Below are 20,316 nucleotides of genomic sequence, written 5' to 3' on the forward strand. Positions count from 1 at the left end.
TAGCACAGGTACTAGAAATTGTGAGCCACTGAACTGTTGTGCTGTCATTTCCACAAAAAATTTATGAAGAAGATGTCCTGGGTGGTCTTTTATTAACTTCGCTATTTAAAAAGTTGTTTTAGGTTGAGGCTGAAATAAACTCTGCTCTTAGCCGCTTTTAGAAACACTCATTAACCTTGGGGTATATTTTTTCGTTACTTACAATAGACGGAAAAAGAGAAAGCTTTGACAAACCTGTTCCTGGAACATTACAATTTTGAATGTCACCTTTAGTAAAAAATTCTCACCTTTTCCCCCTGTATTCCAATCCCTGGAGCACCTTCAGGACCTCTAAGACCAGGTAACCCTGGTTCACCCTGGAATAGAAAAATCAAAGCAGCATTTCAGAGTACTGCATAGACATGGTGCAAGATCAACTCTGTATTCACTTGAATAAGCTCATTAAAACCATAAACCTTTTAGAGTCAATGGCAAACTCCCACTGATGTCAGTGGGCCCAGGACTTTTTTCTCATATTTAGAAGCAACGATTGTAAAACTCTGGGCAGAACGCATGAAGTAGCATGTTCCCTTAGTGATGACTGAACACTGAATATATAATCTTTAAATATATGGTGTTTCTGATTCTAGGAAAATACCGTGATCGGAAGGCTTACAAAAGGTTGCCTGTAGCCATTTTAGTGGTTTCTCTTCTGAGTTGCAGGGCATTTGGTGGATTAGAAAAAGGCAACAACTGTAAACAAGATAAGACAACCCCCCACCCTGAAAAAAAAAGTTTTCCCTAAAAAAGTATGTTTGAAAGAGAATTTTTTTCACTGAAAAATGTGCTACTTTTCCCCTTGTCCATGAACACTCTCTCTTCTAGGTTTGGGTATCAGCACAGGGAGAACAGTAGGAATGCTTGGAGGGAAGCAGGTGGACTGCAGACAGAGATGAACCAACCTTTTGTCCAGGGGCTCCATCTTCTCCTGGAAGACCAGGCAGCCCTGCCAGTCCTGAAGGGCCTGGCTCACCCTGACATCAATAAAAAGTAAGTCCTTCTATTAAATGAAGACTTAATACTATTATTTCTCTGAATCAAGGAAATCTATTTTTAAATGTTTACTAAACTGTATATATATTTATAGCAAACATTTATGCGTATGAACCCAAATCTTGCCTTTTTTTATAAAGACAACTGTCATGTATCTGAAACTATCCTACCATCTGATTGTTTGAACTGTGCATGTTATCTATGCAATTAATATTATTAGCTATTAATGCTCCAGCTCATTCTTAAAAAATAATGCCATCATTTCATTAAGTGGCAGCATTTGAAGTAGATACCAGATAGAGCTGACTGTGACATGATGATTGACATCTTGCTGGTGAATATTGGTGCAAATCTATTAATGGCAGTGGAATTGTCATTGGCCTATTTATGTACAGGTCAAGAGCCTGACCTGGTTTTAGATGAAATGGGATCATTTGGGGTCAAATGGGTTCACTCAGCATTACCATATTTTCTGAAATTAAAGAAAGAAATTGAATAATTTCTTTACTTTTCCAACCCCTGTCCCAAATCCCTAACAAGAGCAAAACCAGGACAGCCCTGTGCCTTTCCACTATCACAAAAGTACTTTTTCATCTGTTCTCATATTTTATGTTAATCTGGCTGTTAATGACCTAAGGACTGGCTAATATCTTGGTCACTTTAGCACTAAGATAATCTGGTTACAGCTTTCTTTCCTCTAACCAAGTGTGGTTTCTGTCTAGTAGCACAGCTTGTTTCCCATATGAAGGGGTGAAGGGTGTAGCTGCTGCCCTATTTACGTCCTGTCCTGTGTGAAAAGGGAAGGAGCAGCACAATAACCACTGTTCACCAGCTCTGGCTATAGCTTAGCTTATGCTGGGGACTGAGAGTTCTGGCAACTGTTTAATATTCTGGATGGTTTTCTGGACAGAGCTGTAGGTGAGCTGTGTGCAACACTGACTTGAGCACGGGCCAGACACGTGGAAATTTTCAGTCACAATAAATCTTACTATTTCTGTACAGAACTGGTGTATTTAAAATATGCCCATTTCTGGAGGTTATTGAAAGTCTGTGTTGAAAATTTTAAAGACTAAGAACCTAAATTTTAGTTCTAAACCTATTTTTAAGTGCCTACAGAAAGAATACTCAGCAAATACAAATTTCAAATCCAAATAAATAAATAAATAAATAAAATAATTCCTCTATTAACAATGTACCTTAGAACCAGGTTCTCCAATACCTCTTTCTCCTGGTATTCCAGTCTCTCCTGGCAAGCCTTGTTCACCCTTAAGTAGAAATTATTTTTTAACAGCATTATCATGGAAAAATATAAAAGCATATTCTTGGTTGCTTATATTTAAAGAAAGATTAGTGTGATATTGTCTTTAGTATGATGTGTTAAGTCCTTGGTCACAAAGACTGTGAATCTGCAGCATGTTTTGAGCTGTCACCAAAATGTTGTTGGTGGAAATGATTAATGCTGTAAATTATGATATAAATGTATGTCCCTGTGAATGTTTTTCTCCAAAGTAGCTGATATTTCAGGAGCCTATCTGACATCCACAGACAATTCACCCTTCTCTTTCTTTTTACCAGTGGTAAAGCATATCCCTGCACAATCACTTAAAATGTAAGTAAGAGGTGATCTCCGATGCTGCAAAATACTTTACCTGGCATGGACCCTCGACCCACTTACACCTCTAATTCCTTTATATTATGCTTTAATAGCCTTCAGTCATTCAGAACTTTATCTGTTGCCTCTTTCAGAAAATCACTTTAAATCTCCATTCCAAACACTTCAAGGGTGACATCTTTCATTAACAGTTCTGCATTTTGCGAATCAGTCAAGGCTAAATTTTTCTGACAGTTTGCCTTCAACAAAGGTGATATTCATTATACGTTGGACCATTCTTAACTGCTAGATACGGTAAATACACAAAGTTAGGTGAAACAACAGGCAGACAATCTGTAAGGTATGTATGTATTTTTCTGGAATGGAAACAGTACAGTGAGGGTAAAAGATGACATTGAAATTTTGGTGTTCTGTGTTAAGTGCAACTACTTTTTGGAATTGATTCACTGCACTTGCACCTGATGTGATGAAACTGCAAGTTCAAGGCAGACAACCCTTTCTGTGGAATCATATCAGACAAAGTACAGTTCGCTGTCTTATATGTAGTACCTCAAAGGTTCTGTGGTGAGCCAAGCCAAAACCTAAATAGGTAGCTATGGCATTGGTTTATCAATGCTTTTCAGTGGAGTAGGATCTGCTGTACAGTTTAATAATATTAATAAAGAAAATAATTTCCTGCAGCTATGTCAGTACTTAGATTGGTTGTCAGCACTTTAACAAGCATAAGGTTAGTAACAGATCATTTCTTAATCAGGAGACATAACAGTAAAAACAGCACAGTAGCTTTTACTTCAGAAAATTCCCTAACCTTTGGTCCAGGTAGTCCCTGTCCAGGTAGCCCTCTAGAGCCAGGTGGTCCTTTTGGGCCCTCCACTCCCTGAAAAGATTAGTTGAGTAATTATTAAAAATAAAATATTCTCTGTTACTACACATTTAAGTGTGGGGTGAGGGGGAAGTGAAAACTGCACCTTCTCTCCTTGAATTCCAATTCCAGGTAATCCAATTGGCCCAGGTAAACCAGGAGGACCGAATTCACCCTGGAAAACAACGTGGAATTGCTTAGTTGTGTAAAGATACGGAAACAATCTGGGACAGCTTCTGTGCTAGTACATGTTGACTTAACCTCCCTTGAAATCAGTGAAGTTGGGGATCTGACCTTTTATCTTTTATTTATGCATTTATTCCCGCCTGGTTCAGTTGCAAACAACGGCTCGTCTCTTTTTCCCTTTCTAAACCTTAACTTCCCCACAGAATCGTATGCTTTTGTAACATTTCATATTTTAATATGAAGATATGTTAAAATAGGTTGGGGGAGTTTATTGGGCATAAATCTCTCTACAAAATACCTTATTATCCAGGGCCTATTGTGGGTTCCTTGCCTCATTACACCTTTTGTAGTGAGTATCAACCCTGTATTCCCTGTATTATGTAGATTTATTGGCGCTTTGTTAATCCCCTGGTGGGTTTACTGCTCACCTTTTCACCTTTTATGCTGATGCCTGGAAGTCCACGAGGGCCTTTTGGTCCATCAAAACCACGATCTCCCTACATGAAAAAATCGTATGTTGTTAACTGTAAAAAACACACAGCTGTTCTCTCTGAAGTAACTAGAGTCACTGTTTGCTCTGTCATCGTGGAAAATAAACCAAGAAGAACCAGAAAGTAGCTCCTGGATCCGTTTTCCAGGATACCAAAGAGGTCATCTTTTCAAATGAGCTTGCTCTGCAGTTTGAAATTGCTGATGAAAGAGCTGAACAAGCTTATTTTTATCTTTCTGCCCACCTCAATTGCTTAAGGTCCTGTCCTGCTTCCCCTCAAATCAATGGCAAAACCACAACTGATTTATATGTCAGCAGGGCTGAGTAATGAGACTAACTGAAAGCTGCATTCTGCTTATTTGTCTCATGGATTAATCTCATTAAAATGTGGCAATGAGGATCTGGCTCTCACTAAGAATTTTGCCAGAATAAAGGCCAGGCCAAACTGTATTGTTGTAGAAGTCTATTTGTAAATGTCATTGTCTTTCTAAATGTTTATTTACAAAACAGTGGTCTTGGGAAAAATGCAGGTTACTAATAAGGACACAAATATTGTGCTTTCTTGTACTTCTGTTAATAAAATGTCTAGAGACAGATGTTAGCTTGTATAAATTGTCATGGAATCACCCAAGACCTGTGCCCCAGACAGGTCTTTCCTCTCCCTAGTAACCAATTCCATCATTTTTACTTTGACTGAAATACACTATGTTGATTTCTGTTTAAAATAACATTCTTTACTCCTGATGCTTTAGAACACCTGCCTTCATTTTCCTTTTTACTGAACTATGAGTTTGTAGTAAAAAGATTCTGAAGAAAGCAACTGTAAAATTTGCCTTAGATTAACAAATCACCTATCTAAAATGTGTTTAAAACCAGAGAGCTGACATACTTGGCAGCCATAAATAGGATTAGAGATATGTATAGACTCTGTTGATACATGCTTGGCTCCAGGTCAGACTTGGCAGTAAAAAGTAGTGCATTTTTTATAGAATGAAGAGTTCCAACAACGCTGGCAGAATTCCACTTTGATTATTTTATTCTGTCTATCTCAATTGCTCGATAGTTTTGGTCAGCTTACGCGTTCTTCTGTACTTGTTCCCACTGTGCATTGTGGCTGTGCTTTGCTTATTAGTTGTAGTGTTTCTTCTCACGTGAATTGGTATTTCAGTGGCGATGGAGTGATTTCTAAATGCATTTTCTTCAAATTGTTTTTTTGTTTGTTTTCATGCATGAGATCAGCTAAGCAAATACAAGACATCAAAAATGTGGTTATATAATTTATATAATTATTCATAAAATATATACTGGATATTTGAAGATATTATGTTGCTAGCAGCAGTTAAATTTAAGCCTAGCTGACTACAGTACTGTGCTAAGCAAAAATCCTAAGACTTTTAGTAAAGGGACAGTTGGGGTCTGCATCTGTGAAACAATTTTTTTGTTTTCCCAACCAAAATTGCCTTGGTGCATGCATAAAGACGAGTGAACCGTTTAGTTATTTATTTAGCTCAGGTACAAGCTGTGTCGCTTTGTTATTGTAACCTGAGGTCAAAGTGACAACTCAGCCTGGGAGTTATTTTTCAGTGGGCAGCAAAAGGAGCTAATAGTGGGTCTAGTGAGTCCATCCATGTAGGTGCAACTACTACTGTCATTACTTCCAGTGGATCTGAAAATTAGTAACAGCAGCTCGCTTTTCCCACAAACTGAATTCAGACTTCTGCTAAAATGCGTAAGCCAGTGGCTGAGGTACGTAAAAAGCTTAGAAGCCTGTCTTTAGTGACAGCAAAGATCTCCATATATAAGGATTTAGAAAAAAGCAACAATTAAAAGCTATATTTTTCATCTAGGAATCACTTTTATACTTTTTTTTTTTAAAGTCAGATGCTTGAGGCTGTTTTAAAATTATAGCTGGAATTCTTTCCAGGCTTGAATCCCACAAATAAAGCATCAGGTGAATTAAATACCAGCTTTACAGGCCCCAAAGGCTACCTGTGCCTAGAAGTTGTGTTTGGACCAACTGAATTCTATGAAAATATATCGGGTTAATAGATGCCAAATTTTAATATTAATTTACAAGCTACTTTCTCAGATTCCTGTGTTTGCTATGGACTTGTTTTAGCATGCACTCATTTAATGGTGCTGCTCTGGTCTTAAAACACTTCAACTGCTGTACCTTTGCTCCTGGAAGCCCTTCTCCTGGAGAACCTCTTTCTCCTTGAACACCTTGTGGTCCTTGAGGCCCCTGTTAACATAAGTTTAAAATGGCCTAGAATATGTATTAATCACTCAAATCAACAGCAGCATGTTCTATGTCATTGTCAGTTTTAAGCACATCTTTAAATGTTGGTGCAGTTATAACCTGTTAAAAATGATACAGTAATACGATATTCACAGTGAATAAATGATGAGCATTCTGGCCTGCAGCAATAACAAGGCAGACAGTTTTACTTTTCTGGTTACTTATGAATCACAGGTTATGTAGCTGAAATTCCTATTCCTTATACTTCTGAAATCTTCACTCTATGAACTTTGGTTTAAAAATTTTTACTGCTCCTTATTAAGGTATCAGTATAATCATGAGAGACAGGGAGAACCCGATTAAAGACCATGCAGAGTAGTACTGAAGAAGATGTAGCTGCAGAGAGATTTGACTGTAATTGGTGAAGAGAATAATAGCATGCCCTTCTCTTCTTGAAAGCAGATCTGATAGGAGCACAACGGGCAAGTAAGACAGCTAAAACCTTTCACTGCATGCAAGTCCAAAACCTGGGCATATTGAGCCTGCTTCACAGTGTTTTCCGACATCTGGGTTTTTTTTCCTCTGATTTGTTCCTTGAGATTACACACATATCACAGAATGCTGGTGGATTTGGCTCTGCATAGTCTAAATATGCTTCTGCTCCTTCTGGATAGAGCTTTAGAATTATGCCTAGTTCTTAGGTAAAGATAATTACACTGCATTCAGCCATAAAAAGAAAACTCTTTTGAAGCAAATACACTTTAAAGTAAATTTTAAAACCACCTTTAATATATTTTTTTAAGTTGGAATCTCTTGTTATACCAGTAGAGCTGTTGTGGCTATCAAAGATGCTAATCACAGGCACCTCTTTCCCCATGAAGTGGCTCTTTTCTCTATGCTGTTATTGAAGATACTCAGGAAGCATTACTGACCCACTTTGACTGTCACCACTGGCCTTATAGTAATGCTCTTTTCTTTGGACTCTCCAGTAGCTTATTTTCAAGCAGGTTTGAGACCAGTCAGTTCAGTTACCAAACCATCTTTCTGTTTTTCATGGGACCACCTCTTTTGAAATGATTATTACAAATCTTTCCTTGTCAATGGGGAAAAGCTTCTTGTGAAAAAACTGCACAAAATTTCCCTCATGGTTGCGCTAGAGGTCTTTCATCCAGGTGATGAGAAATGAATTTGAGTCTGCTGTATTGTAAATAGCTCAGTAAAAGGTGCTGTCTGACACTTTGGAAAAAAAGCGACGATAAAATTGGCATACTGATTTTCTGAATTACCACAAAGAGGTTGAGTTTGCAACTACCAGGAGGAGGAAGGGAAGGAAAAGAAGGAAGAGACTTCAGAGCCAAACCTACTATAAATCCTGAAAGTAAATTTTTTTTTAATTTCTCCCTCTGTTATCTCCAGTAAAGGTAATACTGTTCAATTGTTGTCTGGGACCACTTATGCAATCTGAATGTCTTTATGGAGGTTGTTTAGCTATGACTGTTTCTAATGTTACAGTTGTTGAAATGGAGTCTCTCCTTCAAAGCCATGCTGATGTTAATGTCCTAATGATACTGAAAAGCAGTTAACTTTGAAGTTACCACATGTGGATTTGAATCTATCAAGGGACATATTTATTTAAATATTTATGTGTTTTTGCATAAGGTGTTATTTTTTCATAGCTGTTTTGGAGACTAAGATAATTAGAAAAGGTAAGGAACTGGAAACATTTCCTGTTTATTGAGGGAAATGAGTGTCAGACAATGTAGGATGTATGAGAGTGAGAACTAGTGGAAGAAAGAAAAGAGATGGTATCATTTAACACACATATATCCCTTTTAACAGGGAAGCACTGAGAATTTTCACTTTCTGTCCTGCTTCCCTCTCACCAAATAAAAAAATAGACATACCATAAGTCCTGGCTCACCAACTCCGGGTGGGCCAACAGGGCCCGGTCTTCCTGTCAAGCCGGTGTCACCCTTCAAACAAAGATGAAAATGCCTGATTTAGGTATTTGTATGTGTGCAGCACATAACAACTCATCAGACATTCCGTGCTTGAAATAATTGATGTAGGAGAATACAGGAATGGCAGAGAAAATCTGAGTGTCCTCAGAGTCATAAAGCATGCAAGGCCCAACAGACATTGAACTGGTGCAGTTTCACAGCATTAGGGGACAGCCTCAATTCTGCATTTGAGAGAAGACAATGTTGAATCTAAGTGGTTAATTATTCCCATCATATTTCTAGTACATTATGTATCACTTATTGTCCTTTTCCAAGAAGTCAGTATTTCTATCATAGTGTTTCTGTTTTCTTTATGCCAGTCATCCAAACCAACAAGCCTATTTTTCACAGGATAATTTTTGTTTAAGAATATGTATGTGTTTTTACTCAGCCGTACATGGCTTGGATTGAGTTATGTTAAGCATAAGAACTAATCTAAAGAAGTCCTTTAAAGTACATACTTAAAATGCACTTTTTTTTTTCCTCAAAGAGTTTTGATCAACATACAAAATACCTTTCCAGTACCATAAAAACAGCATTTGGGGGCTTGAAGTTTCTCATGTACCAGCAAGTATATTATCTCAGCTGTCTCAGTCTTCGTTTTTATCCTACAATACATGTAATATAGATGATGAGAGATGCTTGTACCTTTGGGCCTGGCAGTCCTATTCCAGTCTCTCCAGGCAAGCCAGGTGGCCCAGGGAGACCTCTTTCACCCTTTTCAAAGAATGAAGAAAGAAACAATTCTGCTTATAAATTGGTGTCTAGGGAAATCAGTTTAACTCAGTTTTTAAGTTCACTTTTTGTATATCCTGAATTTCAGCCCATTGGAGTTGTCTTACACAGTACTTCACCTGTTCACCCTTTCAATGCTTCAAGATTCCCTTTATTAAGAGTGTAGATATTTCCTGTACAAAGTGACACCAGATTAAACAAAAGGAAAAATGTTTTGTTTCATGTGGGATATGAGTTTTGACACCCAACTACTCTATGCCTCACTGTTGGCCAGCAGGCACTCTAAATATGGTGCAAAGGAGATATCAAGGGAGATATCAAAAACGATAATGTCCTTTATAAACTTATTTTCAAGTTTTTCTCCACAACAATATTCCTTTCAGTAGCTGAAGAACCCATTAGCCTTGGCTGAATTACTCAATTTAAGGTTTTTCTGAGAAGCAAAGTGTAACTGTGGTCTCTCTTAATGAAGTTAAAACACTTCCCATAATTGTCTGTAATACCCAGTGATATTTGCATCTTCCATTAAACTACTATGATAAAGATATCAAGTCATCACAGAACCACAGAATGAAGTAATCTCCATTGGTATACATGGAATTTGCGGTGGGGGAAGTGAGAAGTAAACCCAGCAATTCTTAAGGATTTAATAAATGTAAATCATATCTTTTTCATACAAACAACCAAAAATATTTTATGTTTACATAGGGGACTGGATCTTGCAGTGAAGCACTGGGTGATTTCTGTGGCCCACCTTCAGAGGGCCTGTTGCAAGACTGTGTCCTGAATTGCACTTATCCTCATGACTTTCAGATATATTCTGCTGAGCATCAGTAAACAGTGGGACTACTAATTTTGAGCTATAGAATTCTTCCTGAGAATGCACAGTTTCAAGAGAAGAGTTTGTTTGAGATCCCAAACAGAATTCCTGCTTGGCACTTAGGGAAACATATAGTTTTAAATTGAAAACTGAAGAAATGCAATGCTACACTGATGCTAAGTAATATTCTGTGATACTGCCATATTATAACTGTTTGCGAGAAAAGTTTGGAGTGTGATTTGGACCTGAATCCAATACAAAGAGCAAATGAAGAACTTTGTTAGGAACCTTGTAGAATACAAAGAGTATATGATTTGCTAGCAATGTCACATTAAACTGCATCCCCTACAAGAAGGTTATGGGGTGTAAGGATAAAAGCATTATTGTTGTGAGGCTATATTAATACGTTTTAACATTAAGAAAGAGAAGAAATAATGCAGTTCTTGCCTTTGATCCTTGCAGGCCTTCAGGCCCTTGATCTCCAGATTGTCCTTGTGGACCCTATTAAAACATGAGTGGTTTAATGAGATTTTTTGAGCTTTCAGAACAACGGCAGCTTGAAAAACAATCTCTAATTTGTTGCAGTCTGCATGAAAATATGAGTTACAAACATTTCAGAACTGAAGCTTTGTTTTCTGATGCATATATAGATTCAGCTACTTGACTTGGTTGGAGCTGGGTCTAGTAATTGGGGGAGAGAATTTGGCTCTCCCTTTATTTGAATACAATTAAAGGTAATCTATAGTCAAGATTTACTGAAACATCTATGATGGGCTAAGCTTCATGGCCTTCAGCCTAAGAATATTGGGATGAAAAGAGACTAAAGTGTTTCCACGTACTTCTGTGAGATAATGAAATAGTTAAGACACTGAATGGGAAATTAGTGATTTTGGTTTTTTATAGAACTGTATTTGCTGTGGTCTTTGAGACTGAATGAATTATAAGGATGATTTATTTGTCTAGACTACTCCTCCAAATTCTTGTTAATTTTTGTGTTTAAGAAGATAGATTTTGGATGCCTTGAACTCTGTGACTCCAAGATTCCATGATGGATGTGGTGTGATACTATTTCAGAGCTTTGAATCCCAGGGAACCAGGTATTGTTGTTTTTATAGTTTCTTTCTTTTTGTTTTACCTGTAGCCCTTTTGTTCCTCTGGGGCCTACTGGACCTTCAGGACCCTGAAAAGCAAGTGAAAAAAAGGATACATTTATGTGTATTTAGATTTGGTTAAAACCACTTTTAGATAACTTTTTACTAAGGTGTCTTATTTAGATGTCTTTGCATTAAAATAAAAAATAAAATCAAGAGAAGCTCAGCAGCCAGCAAGTATTGAATAAATATATTAAAAATGGACTGTGGTAATCAGAATATAGAGTAAGAATGAGCAGAGTTAATTAGCAAGGACCAATAATCCAGGATTAAACTCTGTTTGTTTCATTTAAGATATTCACAGCAATTATACACCAAATCTTGAATATCAGTGTTAGAAACCTTGATTTCATTTTCACTCCTCATTCCCCTTGCTTACTACTTCAAGCCTTATTCCTCTGTTAAAGTCAAGTAGAGTTTTACTGTTGTTATAAACAAGTTTAGGATTGGGCCTTAAGAGGAATCACATGAAAATGCAGAAAGAGCTGAGAAAGTTACTGAAAATGGTATCCTTGCTCACTTCATTTTTTAAAACTGTCGATTGTTAATTTCCCTCAGCCTTAGAATTAATATTTGCCTTAAATCTATCACCATGGTTGTTATTCAGCTAATTGTAGTTTTTCTGTATTTTAACTGCGTTTCCTGAAAGTGTAACAACTTTGTGGCTACTTACTCTGTCACCTTTTATCCCTGGGATTCCACATTCACCTCTTTCACCCTGGAACGGAACAGGAATAAATATTTATGAGGTATATTGAGCATATCATCCTTATTCTTTGGGTGCCTTAGTTGAAAACCTAAATTTTACTCTATTCATGACATATTATAGCATTTGTGCTGTAAGTTCATTGGGGAAAGGACACATCTTCTGTTAGAGCTTGTGCAGCAGCTGGTAAGATGGTGGTATTGTTCATTTAGTACTTATAAGTATTTATAAGAAATATGGCACTACACATAATAAATAATAATAACATCAAATATCTATATGTAAGCAGAACTTCTGACTAAAAGTAGTACCTTCTCTCCTTTATATCCAGATTTCCCCTGGAAAAAGAAAAAAGCAAAGCAGGTTGTGAGGATATATAACCCAAATGTAAGAAAGTGACTATTGGCGCTATTAACATTCTACTCTCTCTAGAAAAACAGCATTTCAGGTTATAATGAACAATTAGGTAGAAAAGGTGATCTCTGATAAACATGGCAATATGACTTTAAATACTGGACCTACTGGTCATGATAGATGCTGCTGCATGTGTGAACAAATCTTATGAAAGTGTCATTTTAGACTGGGATTTTGATGATGTAAAAGCAGATCAACTAGAGTTCATATTTCCATCTTAGTGAGAAACATGCTAAAATAAGAAAGCAAGAAAAAAGTCACTAATTAAAAAGGATGTACTGAATAAATAAGAAAATATAAAGTAGAATGATTCATATGTGAATGAATTCAGAGTTAAGCACTATGAGGCTGGTCCTACAGTTACTTCCTGTATGTATTTCATTCAACTTTTTCACTGCTGTTACACACTGGACCCTTTATTTGCCAAATGAAAAATTTAAACTGACCCATAAAGATGCAGGCAGTGTCAGTTTCTGTAATGTTCTTAGATTATCATATCAAAGCTTTTCACACTTTTTAGCAGGGACTATGTATTATTAAAGAGTATTTTCTAGATCACTCTTATAAGAAGGAATTATGCCCTTTTTTTAAGCAAGGATAATATTTTCAGTTCTTCTAACGTTAATGAATCATTAGCTGGTAAACCAGAACTGAAATTTGGTATTATAATTTAAAAAAAAAAGGGGTGTTTTGCTTTGAAGGAACACTGCTCATTGGAGAATAAGGGAAAATAATCTTTTTTTACCTCTATTCCATCTCGTCCTGGGATTCCATTAAGACCTGGCTCCCCCTATGAATAATGCAACATCAAAATCAGTGAAATCAGGATAAGAAAGTATTGTCCTGATTATCTGAGTAGATATCTCAATGCAATACAGGAAGCATACCAGCTCCCTCTTTTTACACTCTGATGACTTTATATGTGAGATATAAGATTTTAATTGGTAAAGAATCTTAGTCTTTACTACAGCAAAAGAGAGCAGATGAAGTTTAAGAAATTCACAGGTGGAAAGTACAATCTTTCTCCTAAATCTGAAAAATCACATCACCTTTGCTCCTTTCAGGCCTGGAGCTCCATCATCCCCAGTGCGACCCTTTTTACCCTGAAAACAACAAAATAAAATTCTTATAATATATGTTAGTGAAATAATTTTATTTTACAATATATACACTTTAAGAAAATATTTAGGATATTTGCTTCCTATAGATTAATTTTTAAAACTTTCTGCATTTACCATAACCTTAAAATTGAATTTCTGGGAGCAGCAGGACCAACTCAATAGGCAGCCATGTTTCTCTTTTGTCTTTCTTGTAAACAAAAATTGTTCAGGTCTCCTCTGAAGAAAAGAGGTGATCAGGTGTTTTTGTAGCTACCCAGCTTGCCAAGTGGGTCTTTTGTTTTCTTTTGAACTCTTTGAGGTGTATGCTTTTGTTTAAGAGGTACTTGCACTCTCCAAGCAAAGACATGGAATAATAACCCAAACAAAACTACTGTTTGCACACAAGAGGCTACATTTTCAATTAAAGTGTGCTGTACTGTGCAGGATAAAACCGGTGTATATTTCTGTTTATGTATGTATAAGATGTTCAGGTCAAATGGATGAGGATGGACAGATATCTAGGGTTCTCTTTCAAACTCTGACACTGTCCCTTCACCTTGAGCAAGAGCTATAAGGTACTATGGTCTTTAGTTCAATGTTAGGGATACAATATCAGACCATTCAACTCTGAGAGCTCTTTCTGAAACATAAACCCTGCAGTTTAGATCACCAAACCTTGTATGAAGCAATCCCCTAGATTTGCTTAGGGGTTCTAGTTGTAAGACTATTCTGAAAGAAGTTCAGTCTATTTTACTCTCTTTACAAGTCTGTTGTCTCAGTTGTTCCTAATGCTTCAGCCTCTTGCTCTCTCTCTTGCTTTCAGAGAGCTTTTCAGATATTAATGTTTGATTTGGGGGTAGACCCACCTGGTCTGGTTGTCTGATTGTAACAGGTGAATTATTGTTCCACACAGGAAAGTTGCTCCTTCCTGCTTTTTAAACTGCTGTGGCTAAAAGGAGGGTCTCACCATATCACACTATTCTTTTTTCAGAGGGAGTGTCTCATGGCATTCTCATGTCTCTCTGTGCATTTCCTACTGGTGTGACATTTCATAGAATCATAGAATCATAGAATGGTTTGGGTTGGAAGGGACCTTAAAGATCATCTAGTTCCAACCCACCGCCACAGGCAGGGGCACCTTCTGCTAGACCAGGTTGCTCAAAGCCTTGTCCAGCCTGGCCTTAAACCCTTCTAGGGAGGGGGCAGCCACAACTTCTCTGGGCAACCTGTTCCAGTGGGCAACCATTTCCATGCAATGTAACTACGGAAGACTATGTATTGAACCTTGAACTTTTGTTGTCTCAGGATTTGTGTTCAAATAATATCCTAAAAAATTTCAGCAATGAAATAAATCTTGATTCATTCTGTACACGAGTTACTTGAGAAATGACAGCTACTTACAGCAGGGCCAGGAAGGCCTCTTTCCCCCTTCTCACAGTTACATGTTGCAGCCTGGGGACACTGAATGAAAATAGTTCAAATCAACTCATTTTAATAGAAGAGATAGAAAACACATGGTTTTAAGTTACTGTATGTCTAGTCTGAGAACACCAGTAATGACCAGAAGACAGTTATCACCTTGATAATGGCTTTACCTCCAAACTCTTCACAAGGCTGGTTTATTGGTATGCTGTGTCTAAGGTTGTAGATTTGTTTTGATTATTAGTCACTGTAGAGATAGCCAAGACAATGGGGTAAGAAAACATCTTGCATCCTTTTTCCACTTTACTCCCCCATATGTAGGATAGATCATAGTTTAGCTCTAGCTTGATCTATAAACAAAACATGTTATGGATGTATGCTTTTATCTAGTTGATGCAACTTGTTATATTAGTTTCTAATCTTTCTTTTTCTTCTGTCATCTCTACCATCATGTGTCCCAGTCAGACATCATTATGGTATGCAGTTATGTGATTTTTAGGATCTTTTTGAAACTTTAAAACCATTAAATAATACAGAATTATTACACGTATGGGGGTTATTTTTGGAGGAGGAAAAAGGAATGTTGGTTTTATTTTTGGTTTTATTATTTATTAAACCTCCACTCAGCTTGAAGATGTCTAAAAGTGAAGGGTTTAAATATCATTCTTATCTGAATTTCCCAATTAGTAACAATATGTTTTCAAAGGATAACATTGAATGTCTTACTACTTCAGCATTTATTTTGACAGAGAAAAATCAACATACTAGTGGAAATGAGTGAAACATAAAATGCTTCAAGTTTTGCAAACACTCATAATATTTAGCCATTTCCTTGAGCTGCTCATCAGAACAGTCTTTGCCTGAGATAACTGTACCTTAAGTAGGACTAACATCTTTAAAAGGAAAGCTAAATTTATTCCCCCCAAAATGGCAGCCAGTCCTACCAATTCCTGCAGTTGGGGTGACACAGTGTGGACAAACTGGAAAAGTGCAATGGTGGAGCTTTGTTCGAGTTCCTTCCCTTTTTTTAAACCCTATTACATAGGATGAGCATTAAGGGCTAGTACTGCACCACATTCAGCTCTGTGTCATGTTTCTTATCCACTGAGTCTGTTGGATGATGTGCTGAGATGTATCAGAAAATTCTTGCTAACCTGAATACTCACACATTGTTCTTTTTCAACTTTGAAAGTAAATGGAGGGAAAGTAAATGACATTAGGATAGCAAATTAAAGCTCTGTCATGCAAATACAAAAGCATGTTTTACTTGAAGGCAATCCCATTAGACTCAATATTTAACCAACTTCCTGAGCTATCAGTTTTCTTGAATTATGTTTTCATGTAATTGTAAATGTCTATATTAAGCAGTAGTTCCGTATAGTGGAAAAAAATACTTACCTCTTCCTCAGACAGATCTTTCTGTAAAGACAGATATTCAAAACAACATTAGAAACATAAAGTCATAACTCAGCTCTACAGAAAGGACACTGAAAGATGTTAAAATAAAATGCTTCAGCAGCTAGTAAAATAAATTATGCAATTAACACATTAACTAACATTAATTAAGCTTTAATTTCTGGGAAACATTCTAGCAATCTCTCCATTCTAAAAATGAATTTAAATAATTTCAATTCCTATTATAGATCATTGACTGCACAAATCACTGACTCTCTTTATACAGCCATAATTTGCTAAAATTACAACGGTAAACAGACCTAAAACAATATATTTAGGTAGGTATATGGGAAGAATGCACCCAGAAACTACACTGTTTCCAAAGTGCTGAACAGCAGCAGCTCTCTAGTAGGAGGGAATGATACATACTCTGCTCTTGAGAAAATTAGAAGCTCTTCTGTGCATACTGTTAGGCACACACAAAATGAGCACAGTAAGAACACCTTAGAGAAGATTTGACTTTGATAGTGATCACAGGAGTTATCATCATCAAATTAGCTTTGTTATTTTTTAGAAGATCTCTACAGCTGAAACACCCACATACAATGGATTCTTCCCACTTTTCACAACTAATGTAGTCTCTGGAGAGGACATAAATGTGTTGATGAGCAGCAATGCAATACACATCTCTCAAATTCACATGTATGCACATATAATTACGCCAAAGCCATTATTTAAACCAGACAGCAGCCATGTTCTCAAAAGAAGGCACCTGAGGATGGCTGCCTGTTTGGAACAGGTAAAATAAAGTGTGTTTAGTCACTTGAGAGGTGGTTGCTGTGATAGAGAAGGCAATGGTAGTACCAGAGAAGATGGGAGGGTGATATGCTGGGAAACCAATGCAGAGTGGCAGGCTGTCAAAGTGAAGGACAGACAGGAAGGACAGCTTGGGTGTAGAGGGGTTTTTGGAGGAGAATGGTCATGTAATGAGCCAGAAGTATGAGAGTATGGAGTGAGGGCCTAGCTGCGTGACAAGATTCATGTAGCTAGTGTCAACAAGCCGACCTTGGAGAGATGAGGAAAAACAGTAGCTGAGCAAACAAGAATTGAGGGAGTAGCCGGTGGGAGCCGAACACGGAGGAGAAGAAACAAGAACTGATGGAGCCAATTAAGAAAAGACCAGTGGCAGAGCAGTGACCAATCAACACATCAAAGAAGAGTATGTTTAGTAATATTAACCAGTAGCAATGCACATGCTTACAGCCAGGGAAAGTACAAAATGCATAAAAGGGACAGCTTATGCTTAATAAAGTGTCTTCACTTTGATTCACATTGGATTGTGTGGAGGCGTGTTCCTTCTCCTCAGATGGTGACCCCGATGAGACGCTGATCAACGGCAAGTTCGGGGAATAGCCCAGAAGGAGGTACACCGGCTGGAGTACGGCTCAGCGGGACTGAAGACCGGGGCGAGCCGGAGGACAACTCGCAAGAAAAAAAAAAAGTGCGTTGCAACGGGATACTTAGTGAGGTGAGCAGCCGGGGAAAAAGGAGATGGGCCAAAATATTTGTAAAGAAGAAAGTGCAATAGTAAGGCTTCTCCTACATATCCTCTCTAAGAGAGGGGTAAAATACGATGAGCATTTGCTCCGGAGACTATTGATGTAAATAATTGGTGTAAATAATTGTAAATTATGGTGTAAAAAGAATAATTTGCCAGCTACGGCGCAGACTGCTTTCGAAGTTAGTACATGGCAAAGCGCTGGAACTTCTCTGTTTGAGGCTGCCTCAAGGGGGGACAAGATCGCCACTGTGTTGTTTGACGACGTGGAGATTAGTTATAGACTCACTGGAGCAATTGAAGGAGGATAGAGAGGCAAAGGTGGCGGCTGAGGCGGCTACAGCTCCTTTCACAGTGACTTCGCCCTCCGCGCCGCCAGAGCCCCCCCCTTCACCCTCTGTGCCGCCAGACCCCCCACCGCCCAGGGAACAGCAGCGGAACATTGATCCTTCTACTGTCCTGTTACCCGAATCTGAGACTGAGCCACCCTTAATAGACCTTTCTGAAGAGGTGGAAGCGGGACATAATTGCTGCAGAGCCCGAGGGTCGGGAAAGTCAGGCAGTAGCGTGGAGGAGTTATTCGTGCTGCAGCCAGTCCAGGTTACTGTGTCTGGCCCGGACCCGGCCAGGTTCTGGAGAAAATTAAGAGAGCACGCACTTGCGGACGGTGATTTCGGGGCCGCGTCTGCTATGGGTGGCGGGGTATTGGCTTGCTCGGTATATCGAGGGGACGGAAGCGGCCCACCCAAATGGGAGCCATTCAGTTGGGGAGTGATTTGCCTTAGACAAACAAATACAAAACGGGGCTGCTAAAGCAGCATTGTTGTTACGGTTAGCGAAGGACAACGCAAATGAGGATTGCAGGAAAGTTATTGCAGGGATGGCAAATCGTAACCCCACCTTAACCGAACTAATGGATGCTTGTGGGAAAGTAGGAACCACCACATTTCAGATGGAGCATTTAGCAAAAACTTTTGCAGCAGCAGTTAAGGTAGTTCATCGTTGTTATACATGCGGGCAAGAAGGTCGCTTCAAGAAAAACTGCCTTAAGAAGTCGAAGCGGAGTGGGAGAGATAACTCTGTTTTGATGTGTCATTGCTGTGGGAAGCTGGGGCATCTTGTGAAGCAGTGCAGGTTTAAGTATAATGCTCAAGGTCAGCTGATAACAAGCAGCTGCAGAGTGCAGGGAAACTGGAGAAAGAACGCGGGGAGGAACCGTGTGCTGACACAAATGAATCTTCCCAACCAGTTCCAGGCCTAAGCAGTCTACTCGCAGCCTGAACCGCAGGGAGCGCCAGGCTGGATGTTACCACAGCAACCGCAATCACAACAGAGAATAGCAGAGTGCCTAAGGTACCACTGAATGCCGTGGAATCCACTGGAAACGGGTTAAGTGCACTATTACTCGGATGTCCTAGTGTAACCTTGCAAGGTCTATTTGTTTTACCAGGAGTTATTGATGCAGACTATACATTTTGGTTATTGATCTGAAAGATTGTTTTTTCACTATCCCTTTACATGAAATTGACAAATGCTAATTTGCTTTTTCGATACCTAGTAGGAACAACATGGTGCCTTGTCAACGATATCTGTGGACGGTATTACCGCAAGGCATGAAAAACAATCCCGCAATATGTTAATGGTATGCAACAGAAAAAGGTACATCGTGTGGATTTAGAGACACCAGTAAGTTTATATGTAGCCATTGCCAACTATCATCCCATGGGATTACTGGGCCAGTGGAAGGAGCGCTGGCAGGATCCGGTACACGTTATAGAGTGGCTGTTTTTATCCGTTCAATAACAAAAAAACAAACCAAACCAAACCAAAACAAAACAAAAAAAAAGCGTGCTGGGTATGAATGCAATTATATACTACTGTAAGACAAGGACCCAAGGAGCTCTTTTTATCCTTTGTTGAGAGGCTACAAGAAGCAGTCGAAAAGCAAGTTTTTGATGTTGGTTTATGAGATACTCTAGTTACACAATTAGCTAGGGATAATGCTAATGCTGATTGTCAAAAGATCATTGAAGCTTTACCTGGAAAAACAGATTTGAATGCTATGATAAAGGTTTGTGCAAAAGTGGGTACTGTGGAACATAAGACTCAGGAGATGCAATGTTTTGGATGTGGAAAGAAGGGACACACTAAAGCGCGGAGGTAGAGCAACTGATTACAGAAATAGAAAGCAGGCTACATTCCAAATTTGTACATCGTATTGATTTGAATCAGGAAATACAAATTATCACTTTGTTTGATAGGCAAATTCTGTACGCAATAATTGGTCAATGGAATTCAGAATGGTCAGATTTGTTACATGTATTGGAATTGGTTGTTTCTACCTTTAAGAACAAAGAAAACTGTCCCCATGATTGCAGAGCTATTGGCACAGATTATCATCAAAGGACGGATGCGATGTCAGGAGCTTGTGGCCAGAGATCCTGCATCACTAACCGTTCCTATTGCAGCTCAATATTTTGAGTGGTGTATGGCTAATAGCTTTGCTTTGCAAACAGCCATGGAGAATTTCTCGGGACAGGTTGTTTACCACTTGCCCTCCCATCCTGTTATAAAAATTGAGTGCGGAACTTCCA

At 38.3% G+C, this 20,316-nt stretch overlaps 1 protein-coding gene across 1 annotated transcript in view; it reads right to left on the reverse strand.

The window, feature by feature from the left end:
- LOC137667357 (collagen alpha-1(XXVIII) chain-like) overlaps positions 1–20,316 on the reverse strand; it is a 42,754-nt gene that overhangs the window by 16,336 nt on the left and 6,102 nt on the right. Inside the window, exons 3-19 of the mRNA XM_068408074.1 lie at positions 16,168–16,188; positions 14,749–14,808; positions 13,297–13,350; positions 12,993–13,037; positions 12,145–12,171; positions 11,801–11,845; positions 11,112–11,156; positions 10,424–10,477; positions 9,070–9,138; positions 8,326–8,394; positions 6,356–6,424; positions 4,121–4,189; positions 3,613–3,681; positions 3,453–3,521; positions 2,229–2,297; positions 942–1,013; positions 288–356 (exon numbers count right to left, since the gene is read on the reverse strand). Coding sequence (XP_068264175.1) covers positions 288–356; positions 942–1,013; positions 2,229–2,297; positions 3,453–3,521; positions 3,613–3,681; positions 4,121–4,189; positions 6,356–6,424; positions 8,326–8,394; positions 9,070–9,138; positions 10,424–10,477; positions 11,112–11,156; positions 11,801–11,845; positions 12,145–12,171; positions 12,993–13,037; positions 13,297–13,350; positions 14,749–14,808; positions 16,168–16,188 — 975 coding nt within the window. The remainder of the gene's footprint in view (positions 1–287; positions 357–941; positions 1,014–2,228; positions 2,298–3,452; positions 3,522–3,612; positions 3,682–4,120; positions 4,190–6,355; positions 6,425–8,325; positions 8,395–9,069; positions 9,139–10,423; positions 10,478–11,111; positions 11,157–11,800; positions 11,846–12,144; positions 12,172–12,992; positions 13,038–13,296; positions 13,351–14,748; positions 14,809–16,167; positions 16,189–20,316) is intronic.

Source organism: Nyctibius grandis, chromosome 9, assembly GCF_013368605.1.
Source record: "Nyctibius grandis isolate bNycGra1 chromosome 9, bNycGra1.pri, whole genome shotgun sequence".
In the NCBI taxonomy this organism is placed as follows: Eukaryota; Metazoa; Chordata; class Aves; order Nyctibiiformes; family Nyctibiidae; genus Nyctibius; species Nyctibius grandis.